Raw genomic sequence first — 16,446 nt, 5'->3', positions numbered from 1 at the left:
TAAAATTCAAATTCATTTTTATCTGATTTCTGGTCTGAACCCACAGCCTGTACACAGTTTTAAGGTTATAACATGTTTGAGATTTGGAAAAGCATATAGTGAGAAGTATGATGACAAGAACTTGTAGGGCCAGCCGCCCACTCTAAGTCAACAGGTCTTAGCTGAATTCATATCTAAACTAACACAAACTTTACTTAAGTGGGATCAAAGCTTGACAACACTGATGTAATGTTTGCCTTGTGTTATATCACTGGAAAATAAAACTTTTACAACACTTTCCCTGGCAACCCCTTGACACTAAATTTAACACACCATGTAAGACGTAGGATACATGCATATATCAGATGAGAATCTGCTGATAATTGTCCATTAATTGCCAAGAGCAGAAGATATACATATCACAGACAGAATTAGCTTGCTTTTAATATCTGTGCAATTTCATATACTATCAAAGTAACCTGCAATCAAGACAGTTATAAAAATCTGTTGGCTTCTTCTAAGGGCTATGAATTTTTTTCCACTGAATAGAAAGTTGAGCAACTGAACACCAATATAAAGTATTGTTGATGTTTAGTCTAAAGAATGCCATAGAATTTAGATTTTGCTTGGCTATTCAGGGGTAATGACAAGATACAAACACATTCTTAGCTCGACACGAGATAGGACCGATCGATTTTGCTTACGACAAACTGACATGACAGGCCTACACCAGATAGGAGAGGGTCGAACATCAGCAGGAATTGACAACCATACACTTCTCGGTCTTTTCCTAATCTAAAATGTCAAGATCTCGGGCAAATACGAAACTCCCACAATGAGAAAAGACCAGGTAAAGCAAAAGGCCCCAGAACAATGTTAATTTACCAAGTTCTTGCTGGCAACATTTTTTTTCTGATGCCTAGCATGGAGATGTTCCTCAGAGTGTTTAAGGTCCATTCAGCCCAATGACAAAGTCTGTTTGTGCGCAAATTAGCAAATTGGAGGAACACCGTGTGGACAAAGAAAGATTGGTGCAGCGTTGGAGAAGAGTGGTGCAGAGTAAGGCAGCTTTGCGCGATCTTCCCAGGCATGCTAACAATGAGACAGGCAGCCAGCGTAACAAAGTGTTACAATGGTCAAACTGAAGGAGACGGCACGCCACCTACCAAACAATCGTCAAGGTAACCAAGCCTACACTAAACACACCTTCACACAGAAGAGAGTCTATCTTCAAGATGAAAGATTTCCCTTCAGAAGGAAGTGTTTCCCTCAAAGATAAATTTGTTCTCAAGCAGATCGTTCAGTGTTTAATTGCATTTAAATGAAAACACCTTGAAATGCTGATAGAGACATTAACGGGCCAGGTATATGGTGACACATTACTTCCTGTTTGGTTGTAAAATTAGACAGGTGCTTGTAGGACATATGCATGTACAGTACCGATACTTGATGTACCTTCATGTTTTCATGATTTTCCACTTTTTCAAGGCATACCTATCATGTAAATATGTCTTCAGCAGGAGAAATTGCTGGGATAGTCCACATCTGACATAAATTACATGTAGATGATTTTCATATTATGTACCCTCCTCTGACACTGCAAAAACATTACACTGCCCCTAAAACAACCGATTAAATCGGTGTGGCCTCAGGACATGAAGTTAGCATTGCATGCTGCCAGATTGGTACAGTGTACATGTTTTCAGCAATAAAAAGGTGGCCTTTCACCATATATTCATTTTAGCACACACCATGATTAATACACTTATCAAGTATACTGAAGTCAACAAAATGCTGACATTATTGATTACTCTGCGTTACATCCATCACAAATATCAGATGGAACAAAGAACTATGACATACATTATACATACAGCAATACAGCAAGGACGTTTGAACGCACACTGAAAGTAGTGACAGCTATGCTTGTATACATGTGTATGCAAGTGGCAATGTGTGTAAATCCATAATGGATTATGTCATGCTAACATGCAGTCATTTATTCCATGGACTTCCTTGAAGCAAAGCCCTTACAGAACCACTATCATATTACTTTTCTTATCATATAATAAATCTTTTACACAGTTCTTATAACTGTTCACACCATATTAGTTAATGCTGATTTAATTGATTTAAATGAGTGAGTGAGTGCTTGGGGTTTAACGTCGTGCTTATACTGTGATGGTTTTCATCAGTCATCATTACTTGTAAGCTAAAAAAGAGACATATAATTTGGGGAAAAATATTTCAATATTTAATATTTAGGAGAGAAACACTGTGGTTAAAAATTAGATGTAGGTTAAAAAGCGTGGAGTACTGATATCTCAAAAGATCGAAACTTACACAAACTCAAGCATGAAAATTAGCAATTACAATTAGGCTAATAATAGTCTTAAACACACATGGTCATGTCATTACAGCTACATATTAACAATCCACAGAAAATGAACACAAATGAAGCCAAAAACAACCTGAAACCCTTCAAAAACATGGACAAGTCCTGACATCCAGAGTTCTTATCACACTCAGGTATATAATGATTTATAAGAATTAAATTTATCATCCACTGTGATTTTAATAATCAGCCGGATGAACATATAGAAGTAAATTGATCTTAGAATAATATGTACCTACGAGAATTATTCTCAAAACTTCAGTGAAGGTTTGATTTAAACAGGGAATTTATATTCCAAGAAAGACAAAATTGTCACATCCATAATATTTTATCATACAGAAAGCATTTAACGTATATCAATTCCTCCACAAAAATATCTCATTGATTTGAACATATATTTAGTATATCTAATTCTTATTCATTATCTATGTAGAATGATACATATCTGTATGAGCATATCACTTACACACAGGTAATAACAGGCCAGCCTGTACAAACATGCACAAGTATAGCATGTCGCATCACTGTACTTCTACTTACATGTAGCAATTAAAAGCAAGAAAATGAAACATTTTTTGGAAATCATTTATTGTTAATTGGCTATGCGCAAAAGCTAAGACTTTTATGTATAAATTATTAATGAGTAAACCTATGAGATGTTTGATTATGACAAGCTTAAGGGGAAAAGTACATTCTCCAAATATCCAATGTAGATAATGTTTACAAGATAACAAAAGGGCTGTTATTATGGATATTCATGTAGTGTAATTCACAACAATGTAGACATATATTTACATATACACAGTGTCTAGTCGTTGTGCTAACTTACATATGTTAAATCAAAAGAAACATTTCTTTATAGAACCCTCATACACAAGTTAAATTCTGTGTGAGAAAGATAGTCCTGCATTTAGAAATGTAATGAACATGAACCAAAGCGCCAGAAGGGGGAAAACAGAATGGGTACATATAGGCATTCTACGAAGACAATGACATGCGAACAGAGCTCTTACTTGTAGGGAAAGGGTTGGTGGAGGGCTTCACACTCAAATCTATAAAAATGAGAAAAACCAGCAAACCAAACATAAAACAGATTGAAATATTAACGGAAAGTTCATTTATCAGAATAAATTCAAAGGTTTTTACAGTAATTAATTTCTGCTGACTTACTTCTTACCATTACAACCATCACGGTTTTTGTCATCAAAAACAGCAAGTAAAATTTGCAACAGAGATGTCAGAAAAATATAAATCGAGGCCTGTTGTATTTTTATATCATTAATAACCTTCAACAACTAATGGGTTACCAATATCAACCACTGTTAATATAATGTAGGATGCACATCTCTTTCTTTTTCTCATCACTATCACAGTCCTGACATTTAATCAATGGTTTTAAGACTGAAATAGTTTTCTGCGAGTCATCATGGAGGATGATTATCTAAATAGAAGGTTCTTTGATCACCTATTGTCACTGGTCTACAGACAGATACTTTACATGAAGTAAGTCAATTATATTACAGCATATAGTACTCTATGAAGTCCTCAACCAGTTAGACTTTCTAAACGTGAGGTATATTTAAATGTTAGCAAGACCGATACTGCAAAGAAAATTATAATATTAAGTATACACAGTATTTTCATCAAATGTTTCCAATTCTGCTTATTTTAATATTTCTACATAGAAAGTTTTGAAACATTCAAAATTTTAACTGTTTTGACTTCATTGATGCATGTCCCAAAATCCTACTCTTAATTGACGGCACAACCAAAATGTTAATAATACAAACTAAGAAACGCATCATAATGAAAAACAAATTATTGAAGATTTATTCTTTATATATACGTCAAAGTCCACATTATTACATTCTCATTTTAGTTAATGTAGTCTTCATTCAACCAATGCCATGTGTACTTTCGTCACATTAACAGTTACTTCTGCACTTCAATTCAGCAATGGTTACTTTCTTCTGTCAATTATCCATATTACCAAGGCAAAGATATAACTTTACAGGCTTATGAGAATCATTTTTCCTTGCTATGATATGTTCTGTTCCATTTCGTGACTTGAACACACATTTTTCCTATGGTGATAATTGAAGACCCTTTTAAGGAAACAACTACAACACAAGTTCAAACATTTGTCCTAAAATACAGACTTTCTATAGTTAAAAGCATTATAATTCATGCTATCGTGTCATTATATCACGTCCTTTAGAGTTTGAAAAATTCCCTTTTTCACCTTTATCTCACAATTTATATATTTCAAAATCATCTGGATTCAAGATCACTTTTAAATAAATCTAAGCTATTTTATTTCCTATGAAAACAGTCACATAAATAAAAGAGGGTACTCCTTCACTGAGTAAAAAAAACTATTCAAAAGCACAGGAAATTACTTCTATTTAAAACTAACAAGCATTCTACCAGAACATTCATGTGTAGGAATGTTCCAGTCACCTCAGTGCATCTTCACGAAATTATGTCACTCACAAAATATGTTATCACAAATTTTCAGCCCTTTCACTTACAACTAGCACATTTTCCATCAAGGCTACACAGAAAACAAATACTCTCCTTGTATTAAACATTTACATCAGCATCACCAGGATTATTCACTTGTACACCACCTACTACCTACATGTACATGTAGAATGTTCACCTGTGCACCATTCCTACCTACTTTATTGCCCAGATTTATTGCCCAGATTGTTCACCTACACAGTATTGCCCAAATTGTTCACTTGAACTGAATTTACACCTATAAAACCCACATCGTTCACATCGAGACCATGTAGATTGGTCATTTATATACCAGTGTTGCCCAATTTGTACTTCTATACATACAAAAATGTTTCAGATTCTTAATCAACTAGTCAAATAATGGCTTTAATAACTGTATATTTGTCATTAGTATTTAATGCCTTACTCAAGAATTTTACACTTCTATTTATTTATTTGTTTGATTATAGCCACAATGAAGCAGCCCAACATTTGCTTTTCTCCCACCACTACGATGTGCACATCTGTAGGTCAAAACATGAGAAAGTTTGTCAGCAACTTGTCGTAGATCAATGGTTTCCCCCTTTGCACTCCACCCATAATACTGACCACAATGATATAAAAATTCGTAAATATGGCATTATTAAAGTAACAATCAAACAAACACATACCGGTAAATCAAAAGCTTATAAATATGTCAACCCTGCATCCCTCTCTTACTTACCTCTGTGATCAGAGCAATTCCCTCAAGTCAAAGTCATGTCCCATAATCAACTAAACAGTTTGCATCGTTACCTCAGAAGTCATTCTATCAAGCCACCCTCTGCCATTAGGCTAACCAGGCCATGTCACCCTATACCTACACGTGTTGTCTGCACCTTGTCCCCTCTAACTCTCAGCTCCAGTTATTAACAGGAAAACCCTGTGTGATTCTTTATCTTCACGTGTCTTAAGACAAGCCTGTCCCCAAATCTTCCCAGTGATCACCCTCATTTACCTGTCCTAGTGACAGCTTTGCCAAACCTCCCACACCTGGTTGATTTACTGACTTTTGAGCATCCTTGGCTTTAATGTACACCCTGGGTTACCTGATGACATGTTTACCTGGGATTAATAAGTGACACTCATGTGAAACAAACTGACACACTACAACCTAAACACCTCAACCCAACAACATAGTTACTTTCACTATGCAATGTTTTTAGTTCTTCTCTCTGTTACATTAAAGATCTAAAGTTAGCCTAAATTTATGAAATACTGTTTATGAAATACATGTAGCTTCACTTCTTGCATAATTACATCAAGAAGTCAACAAAAAATACTTCAAATAATCATTGTGTATATGGTAAATGACATAGATTTTAGCCACATTTATTTTTAGAAACAAACCAGTGTCATAAAATACTGCTTTCGGTACTGAAACATTTTCCCAATAAGATGTCACCCTACACTACAGAACACCTTTCTAGGATCAACAGAACATTGAGAACCAGGGAAAATGGGCAACATAGTCAAGGGCAAGATTCCAGCTCATTTACCTGTACACATGTAGAATGGTGAAAGGCTGAATGTAAATTAGAGTGCAAACATAAGATAAGATATATGTACTTTGAATGACAGATGAAAGAGATCTCATTTTCCTGAGAAATACCTCGGACATTTTATCACCATCTACACTATTTTCAACCTCAAATACCTTTCTCATTAACTTTCTCTTCTAACTTACATCACATATGCCCACCAACATTCACTTTGTCTCCATTACATCCTCACTCTTTCGGTATGACGGAATCAGAAAAGGCCTTCGAACAGCGAGGCCATGCAAACGGGAACGTTTAATTGCCTATTAAACACAGAATCCACACCTGGACAACAGCCCATGTCTTTTAACCTTCATGCACTTATTTCTAGAATCAATAACTTATTTAAAAGATCAATCACTTATTTCAAAGATCAATCACTTATTTCAAAGATCAATCACTTATTTCAAAGATCAATCACTTATTACGCGTACTCCAGGAAGAGCTTGAATATCATTTTTTTGTTTAGGCTTCCATAACTTCCTTTTCCACCATGGATGTCAATAAGTGATTATCAATGTTGAACCAAACACTATAATATCGTACAGACACTGAGACAGTTTACTTTTCAGAAAAGTAAACTTTCATTTTTTTAACACTGAGCTAACAAAAATTAATATTTCAGGCTGAGGAAATTGACAGAGAGATGATGTTTGTGAGGTTTGAGTCAAGCTGTCCCAGAGAAATTGTGTGTATAGTCATACGACCCTCAATAGCTCCTGCCGATCTCTTGTTGATAGTTTTTGGAAATCTTCACCTCGCTGGCACAAATCAGTTTGTGGTACAGAAATCTTCATCTCGCTGGATCAAATCAGATTGTGGTACAGAAATCTTCATCTCGCTGGATCAAATCAGTCTGTGGTACAGAAATCTTCATCTCGCTGGCACAAATCAGTCTGTGGTACAGAAATCTTCACCTCGCTGGCACAAATCAGTTGGTGGTACAGAAATCTTCATCTCGCTGGATCAAATCAGTTTGTGGTACAGAAATCTTCATCTCGCTGGATCAAATCAGTTTGTGGTACAGAAATCTTCATCTCGCTGGCACAAATCAGTTTGTGGTATAGAAATCTTCATCTCGCTGGATCAAATCAGTTTGTGGTACAGAAATCTTCATCTCCCTGGATCAAATCAGTCTGTGGTACAGAAATCTTCATCTCGCTGGATCAAATCAGTTTGTGGTACAGAAATCTTCATCTCGCTGGCACAAATCAGTTGGTGGTACAGAAATCTTCATCTCGCTGGATCAAATCAGTTTGTGGTACAGAAATCTTCATCTCGCTGGATCAAATCAGTTTGTGGTTCAGAAATCTTCATCTCGCTGAATCAAATCAGTTTGTGGTACATAAATCTTCATCTCGCTGGATCCAATCCAGCTCATGAACTTTAAATTAATCAGAACTATACCATCCACAATACTATTTCCTGTTTTGTTTTAAGGTACACATAAATTTTCACCAAAAAATATACATACCAGTATACATACGGGCACAAACTTATAGACGCAATCATATAAACTGTCATACAGCAGTCAATATTTTCTTTCTCAAAAAATTTCTATCACCAACAGCATAAAAATACAGGTTTTCACTGATTTGAAAGAGTTTGGCCTAATATTATAGGTATTATGAAGATGTTCAGAGACTCATCACACACCTGGCTAACCAAATATCAACATTTTAGATTAAAATTTAACAAATTACCTTCTATAAGACTATGCAATGTTTGTCTGCCCAGTTTAACACTGCAGTCTGCATGTATACTACAGTTGCCTGTGAGAACATGTGTAGGTGGTCTGCTGTTATGTGACAAAAAAAAAGTGCCATCATCAGTTAGAATCAGAGCCATGTGCGGGCTTGGTAGGAGGGGCTCACAGGTGCTTGGAGTATGTCAACCACATGTGGCAGGGACTGCGCGCCTGCCTGTAGTACGGGAGAAGTCTAACTCACCTTGTGCCAGCCAAGTCTCCTGCATCTGACTCAAGTCTTGAAACAGTTCTACAAAGGAAATAAGAGCAATATATCATTATTCTGACACGGAGACGGGTAAGCAGCCTTCATAACATACATCATGTCCACTGCCAGTGCTAAGGGAGGAGGGGTACACCTAAAATCAATGGTAGCTTTCTGTAGCACACCCATTTACTGGCTGAGCGCTCAGCTTACATCCATGTTACCCCCACATACAACCCCATTGTGTTTTCTACTGATTATAACCACAATCATTGAAGACGAGGAAGCACAGAGTATAGAGAGAATACAGACAAAAGCCCACAAATGATTACTAAATGATTGCTTACCACAGTATAGCTAACTATCACAGTCACTGCTGCACAACTTCAACACCTTCAGTCTCATAATTGTTATAATCTGCTTTATTTAGCCATCACTATATTCTTGTTTTCACACGAGTGGATCAAAATCTGTTTACACAACTGTTTCCACCGACACTATTGTGAATATTACACCACGAGCCTTATTTAAAACGTGGAGATCTGCGAGCACCAATGACTGCTTGTTTATCAACAGAGTGACCAGAAATCCATTTACCTACAGGGGAACAAACGCTGGCTGTTCCTCCTATATACAACAGCCAACCACGTGAGCATTCTGACAGCCCCCAGATAGGGCCAGCAGAACAGCTTACCCTCTTACCCCTTACATATGGTTTAGGAAATGAACAACAAGGTGTCAGAGTCAAACAAGATTTGCTGACATCTTTAATTATCACTTTTTTCACAATCTTTGCTCAACACTCACTCGCAGTTGTCTTCAACATGAAGTAGTCATGCAGACATCCCAGCTCAAAGTTTACCATGCTTGAACAGTGTCACTTACAACTAACCTATACATGCAGCTCCTCCACTTTATTTGGTGCTATAAGATATCAAGGTTGTTAATGTATTGAAGAATTAAAGTTTCAAAATGAAATCAAATTTTACTAAAAAAAAGTGTATATCAAAGTTTACACTTAGAAAAAATAAAAAATAAATATTTTACATATACATGGATATTTTCTCAGTGAAGGCTTTTTCATATTTTTCCTTGAATTTCAATGACACCACTAAAGAGTCCAGATTTAACATATTTATCATTCAACATATAAATGCACTATGTTCTGTACACAGCAGTCACTATTTCTTTATGTTTTATACTGATTTTAATAATCTGTACATCACCTAAAGTTTGGTATACAAAAATGCCCTTCCAGAAGTAAAGGAGCTATAATGATACTACTGAAGGCTAAATTTGAGTTTTTCTGATAAAAAAAATTCATCAAACTTACTAAAATCTCTTAGGTAACGCTTTTATGTAGATGAATAAATTGTCATAAAAAATTGTCACTTGAAAACTGCTAAACTTTCGGTGAAATCCAGTAATTTAGTTTGCCAATATGAACAGTCTCGATCAGCTCTTACATGTATTAAGACGCATGTCCATGTGCATTTATCTGCCCAGTAGGCTTTACCCTCATTAGCGTTAAACTCTCGTAATAAAGGTCTAAAGATTTAAGCCCACTTTAGTTTTAACATTTCTGAACAGCCCCCAGTGGAGTATGATATCACCATATGTTCCACATAAGCTGTACATTATGTATAAACATTAAATGGTAATTGCATAACTTTACAAAAAGGGCCCTCTTAAGCTTTGTTTTACTTGGTATTTATTTTTACCTTTGTTCAAATAAGCTACAAATATTTAATGTTGCTAATCAATTTTTGGTTTTCACTTTGATGACATCTAGCTGGCTGTTTAACTACATATGAACGTAATGTACAGTTAATTCCTCCATCCTGATCAACCACAGAGGTTAGACATATATAGGTGTGGACAAACCTGCATTAAGCCAGGCATATCTGGGAGTTGGCCAGTCAACACCCAGAACAACACAAGTAACACAAACATTTAACTTAATTCATTTAATTAAACCTCACAATACATAGTTACACAATTAACATACATGTACCTGTCAATATGGGAATTACAAGTATTACAAAAAAAATATTATGAGTGTTCATTGAATCACTAAAGACTGCATTAAACATAATTATTAACTACTTTTCAAATTAATTTTAATATTTTAAATTTAAGTTTCTGAATGGAAGAATAAATTGTGACTATAATGGGTAATGCACATAATATTTAATAAATGTTATCTTTGATATTTAATATCAATTGTTTATTACTGATGTCAAATCTTATCAAGACATTTTTTGCAGAAAATGAAGATTATATGTCCATCACACTTGTGCAAAAGTTTTCCCTCCAAAAGTTACTTGAACAAAATACAATATAATATAATTTTAAATAAGTTTCTTTACTTATTAATTTATTAATGCTTAACATTATCCAGAGCCAAAATTCACTCCAATATGTGCATTTATAAAATACGAACCTGTTGAAAATTAATTAATTGATCAGCAAAATCTTCATTTTTGATGAATATACCTGTAAAGAAGTATGCTTTCATAGTAACTTAAAAATACAGTCGTCGTCATACGACATTAAACACCAAGCACTCACTCACTAAAAATACGGACGTAATTTCCTGCTACTGAAGACTAAATAGGTCTACAGTGTGTTGCTCTGAAGTCCTCTGCTCTAGAGAAGTATCGTATACTGATATTACATTTGAGGTACTTGTGTCATGGGTTTTATGTAACATGCATCAGTTTTGAGTTATCAAGATAACAATGGTTGCACTTGTGCACACAGATGCACAAAGGAGTTGTGATGGTTAAACTGAGAAGGTGATTCCGCAGGTCAGGGCTGGGTGTGAACATCGGGACATCTGCTGACCATACGCCCCACAGCTGGCCACAACAAAGACGCCCGAGTAACAATTACAGCTTCTGGCCCCAGCGCACAATGATCTGCGGCAATTCACATATGGTAAACATACACACCATCACTCCACTACATCGGCCTTTCCAACTTTTACTCTTCAATCACAACTATACTTTTTCTCACTAAACTTTGCTTAGAACTCTTTTTTTTAAAGAGTCAGACACAAATGGTGGAAATTCAGCATTTCCTGGACTAATTTGGACAAATCTGTTGTGTATTACAAGGCATGTGGGGTAGGCGAGAAACTTTTAGTAGATCGTGACACAATTCAAATCTGTGCCATCAAGTCTTGATCTAAACGCTTAGCAAAATAACCTACTGATTAGCGCCATGCCAGTTGACATATTGCTGGCAGATTTCATCATGATACCAGTCAACAGACCTGGGTAATAGTCTGTACATAAAAAACATAGGGCTCTGTCCTCATCATTTCCATCAGGTAACAGCATGGGAAGCAGCAAACACAAAGCAATTACTCACAGTGCATAAACGATTAAGGCAAACTGTAAGTTTAATACATTTATGTTCAAACTAACTAAACATTAGCTGTATTATTTAACATGTATATTTATACATGACAAGTCCACTACAGCCATGCTGTTTGGCCTTTTAATACCAGTATTACTTGTAAAGTGATAGGCATAACCTTTTCTAGTAGGCTATTAACTCCTTAAGCTGACAACTGCATGCATATAGGGCAGCTGTTGCTGAGATAAATTAAATAATAAATTTAAAACACCGTGAAGTTTACATGTCACAGCCAGACTTTTATCCTGAAAACGAACGGTTGGGTGTAAAAACGTAAAAGTTAAAATTAGCCTCCTAACCCCTGTACCCACAAACTCAGAACATTCCCAGGCATGTCTCCCAGATTGATCAGGACCTTACCTCTAAATGCCACTACAGGTGATTTAAAATCTTATAAAAGAACATACAAAACTATGTTGCAGGGTGTCACAAACTCAAAATTAATACTTTACTCAAATTTTATAAAAGCATATTGATATTTTGGGCTTTAATAACAACAACAACGACTTAATTTCAGTTCACATGGAACATAGGCCTACCATCCATACGTGTAACAGGACTTTTACTCAAAGTATCACGTCATCATATTAATGTACATTTTCATCATCAAGTTTTTGAAACTAGACGGTCGGCAGAAAAAGCTCTCTATATACCAGTACATGGTAATTAGCCCCTAACTTCACTGATAAAGAAGTCTCATACTGTTCACATTCGCAAGAACTAGCACTGTACGCCTGCATTGCTTTGAAGTTTTCACTCAAATATTTTGTAACAACGTGGATACGGACCTACTGTAAGTGTACTGTACATGCTTGAGCAGGCTAATGAAATTTGAAAATAAACAGCGAGGTCGATATCATTTTCATCTACCAGTAGCAGACCTAGGCCATCATTAGGCTAAAACGCTCAGTTCCAGATTTCACGCTCAGATACAAAAAAAGAATAGGCCCCTATAAATACATGTATCGGATCACTTTTTGGATGTCATAGTTACCACAAAATGGAGATGGAAACGGAGAATTCCCAGTCGCCTAACTGCATGGCAACAACTCCTTTTCGCTTTCGCTTTGAGAAGCTGGAGGCATACATTTAAGTACGCGCGCAGCCACTACCGCACGCGGAAGACAGTTAAACTCACGATTCGGTTCCTAAATTAGAACGTAGAAAATAAAATAGTTTCGATAGTCTATTCTGTTTAACATCGCGCAAAATACAATTTGGCTGACTTAAGGTTGGGTGGGAGGTTGTTAAATTTAAAAGTAGGCCTACATGCACAATCTAAAGACCCGAAATTGTATGCATATACATATATTATTATGTTATGCTTTAGTTAAGATGTTCCTCTTTAGTGCTTCCGGAATACACCATAGGCTTAATAAAGTATCTTTTGACATTTCTTTCTGACCCATGCAGTCAAATAAAGAGTTATTATCGTAGCCTCTAAGCTAAGACTGACCAATGAGGTCCCAGGCTGGGATCCAGCTTTCGTTTTTTTTTTTGTTTTTTTTTTTCGGCCATACCTCAGGTATTTGCTGATGCTTTGTTTGCTGTGCATGACACTCCGCTGGGGTCTTTTCATCAATAAATATAATCGCCGATCGTTCTAGTAAAAAAGTCATCAATAAATATCATCGACGATCATAGGTCTACTAGTGAAAAAGTAATCAGTAAACATCATCGCCGATCGTAGTCATTAATAAATATCATCAAGTCATTAATAAATATCATCGCCGATAGTACGAGTCAAAAAATATCGTCAACAAATATCTTCGCCGATCATACTAGAGTAAAACTCATCAGTACATGTCATCACCGATCGTACTAGTGAAAAAGTCATCAATGCATATCGTCGATCGTACTAGTGAAAAAGTCATCAATAAACATCATCGCCGATCGCTCTAGTGAAAAAGTCATCAATTCGGAGCTAAACGCCAGTGAAATACGTAAATAAATAAACACTTGTTTGTAAATCTAACGTTTTCGGTTAAATACTTGATGCGTTTTCTGCACGAAGAGGATGTTGCTCATTCGGCCTACCTTGGTAATGTGAGTTGTAGAGTGGACAGATAGACACTGGTCTTGTAACTAGCTTAAGACGCACTGTGTCTTAAGCCGGGCAGTGGTCAGTTCCTCGTTCTCGGACATCGCACTCCCATGCAGGCTATCATGTTGTGGCCAAAAAATAACAAATCTAACTGAGTATTTTCTTTATGTTTGCGTTGTTTTTCATTTTTCTGTTATAATGTTAAGTCTTCCCACCTCCTTGTTTTGTTTGTCGAGATGTCCCTGTGTTTCGGCCGTCCTCGGTTTCCGCCTCTCCGGCCACCGTGTCGCACACCATTTTTTCCCTTCCCCAATCTCTGACCGCCCTCTGTATCATACTCCCGTATTTGCATGTCTTTGACCAGGTGTGAGAGCCTCTTATATTAACGTGTATTATCATTTCTAACCGCGCCGCCTTTTAAAGCTTGATTTCCACGTGGTAATTCTTACATATCACCCAAAAAAAAAAGAAAAAAAAAACAATGCATAGAGGCAAACCTTCTTGAAATAATTTTAAAATCACTCAAACTTCTTATAATTCAGTGGCGCTGTCCCGATTTAGCATAAAGTTTCGTGTTTATCGCATAATTATCCACTGATGTAAGCTTCTAACGATGTAAGTTTCCTTTTCATTAGTTATCACTTTCATGGGTTATCATCCTTTTATTACAACTTTTATCTCTTTCGAAGCTTCCTACCTACGCTAAATTAACATGCCACGTGTTATGCAAAACAAGAATAAACAAGCTGTCCAACCTACTTGCCTTTAAGATGTTTCATAATTTGTACATTACACAGTCTTATATCTGTTTAACCACTCAGTCGGTGATGTTTTGCCATCGTGAAGTCTTGTGAAAAATCAAACCAGAAATTTCATGTAAAAGTGTAATATTTGTAGTACTGATCATAAAAATATTAACAAATGACCATATAACATCCACCTGCAGATGAAAGGCACATTCGCTGCGCAGAAATAGGGTCATCGGCTGATGTTACACAAACACAATGCATAAATTTTCTGAAAGAATTCTCAACTGTCATTATTTGCGAAGAATACTATCACGGCAAAACAATGAATAAAAAGGCAAAAAAACAAAAACAAAACAAATTAATAAGTAAATAAGAAGAAGAAATGGCAGAGAAATGTGAAGAGGTCTTACTGAATTCGAAATCATAAAAAAATAACATATAAGATTTAGTATGTCGTCGAAAAAATGGCTTGCGATGCTGTGGTTGCGGGCACCTGCCGAAGAGAGTGAAATAGCGTGTGAATTGGCCACAGGCTTGAGGTGGCTTCCATTTGTGACCGTGCCTTAAAGGCACCAGCTAGCCTACAACGCGCGAACAAGGCCAACTTCCAGCTGTCAGCTCATATACAGAACAGCCTGCCAGCAACACTTCCGCGTTGTACGTCTACGTAACAGCGTATTCAAAACAATTACACATAATCGTCCATTAGACAGATTCTAAATGATTTTTAGCAGACAAATAAAAGGTTCTAAATGATTATTGGCCGATGAGATGCATAAAAGCATTGTTCAATGTACATGCGTTTTTAGTGTTTAATGTTGGCAGGGTATACATAGTTTCTCACTGATATCAGATCTACTAAATTGTCTTATAGGGTCTAACTGATCAAACACGATTTTTCAGTGGGCATATTTAATGTTTAAGCGATTTCAAAATACAAACGGTAGCCGATTATTTTTGGCGTTCCTAATGACGGTCCGTTTCAACGGCTCTTATGCCTATTAGTATCCCCCCCACCCCGCCTAATTCCCCTCCAGTAAATTAACACATCGGCAAATCATAACCCAGTTATATCTACTCAACACATTTTTGTCCGCCCTAGAAACTGAATGATGACGGTTATATCTTAACCCTGATATTCCTGTAAATATATATATATACGTGCGAAATATATATTCTCTTCAAAATTATTATAAAAATGACGTCCTTATGCATGCCAGTGCCATACTTTTCTTCTACAAAACTAATTATGGGAAATAATATCTTGCATCTCACATGTGTAAGAAACTCTGTATTAAATATACAGTGTATATTTAATACGCGTCTTTTAAATTCACAAAATAACAAGAGAATCCGATATCTTATTTTGTTTATATATAAGATTCAATGTTAGATTTAGGATGAGCCAACTACACACAAGTCTGAAGCGAAATCAAAACGGTTCTCACCTTTGGATAAAAAGTCTTCGTCGGATTTCATGGGATGATTAATTTAAAAGGCGGACTAGTAAAAGCGTAATACTAACAGGATCAAAAGGCAGCCGTTTATGAAAGGTCGGACGTCGATGGGATAAAAATGTGGAGTTAGCCCAGAGTGCGTAGAATCAACAAGGGCGTCCACCGAACACCGAACGAATCCTGCAGCCTGTCTCAGACGAAATGTAGACACTCGCAGCTCCCATTGTAGCGTGTCTTGCATTCTTTATTCGTATATTTGGACACAGCGAGAAGAAAAAACAACAGAGATCAGGCGCCAGGGTAAACATTTGTGTAAGAGAGGCGTCCCAAGTTCTTGCATTTTTCTCCTTTTCCCGACATAACGC

At 36.3% G+C, this 16,446-nt stretch overlaps 1 protein-coding gene across 1 annotated transcript in view; it reads right to left on the bottom strand.

Moving 5' to 3' along the window:
• LOC135461288 (ETS translocation variant 1-like) overlaps positions 1 to 16,089 on the bottom strand; it is a 58,278-nt gene extending 42,189 nt beyond the window's left edge. The window contains 2 exon segments of the mRNA XM_064738300.1: positions 8,406 to 8,453; positions 16,073 to 16,089. Coding sequence (XP_064594370.1) covers positions 8,406 to 8,430 — 25 coding nt within the window. The 5' untranslated portion in view covers positions 8,431 to 8,453; positions 16,073 to 16,089.
• Positions 16,090 to 16,446: the final 357 nt, after the last annotated feature.

This window comes from Liolophura sinensis, chromosome 1 (genome assembly GCF_032854445.1).
Source record: "Liolophura sinensis isolate JHLJ2023 chromosome 1, CUHK_Ljap_v2, whole genome shotgun sequence".
Lineage (NCBI taxonomy): Eukaryota > Metazoa > Mollusca > Polyplacophora > Chitonida > Chitonidae > Liolophura > Liolophura sinensis.
Note: the sequence above shows the minus strand (reverse complement) of the source record. Positions and strands in the feature narration are given on the sequence as shown.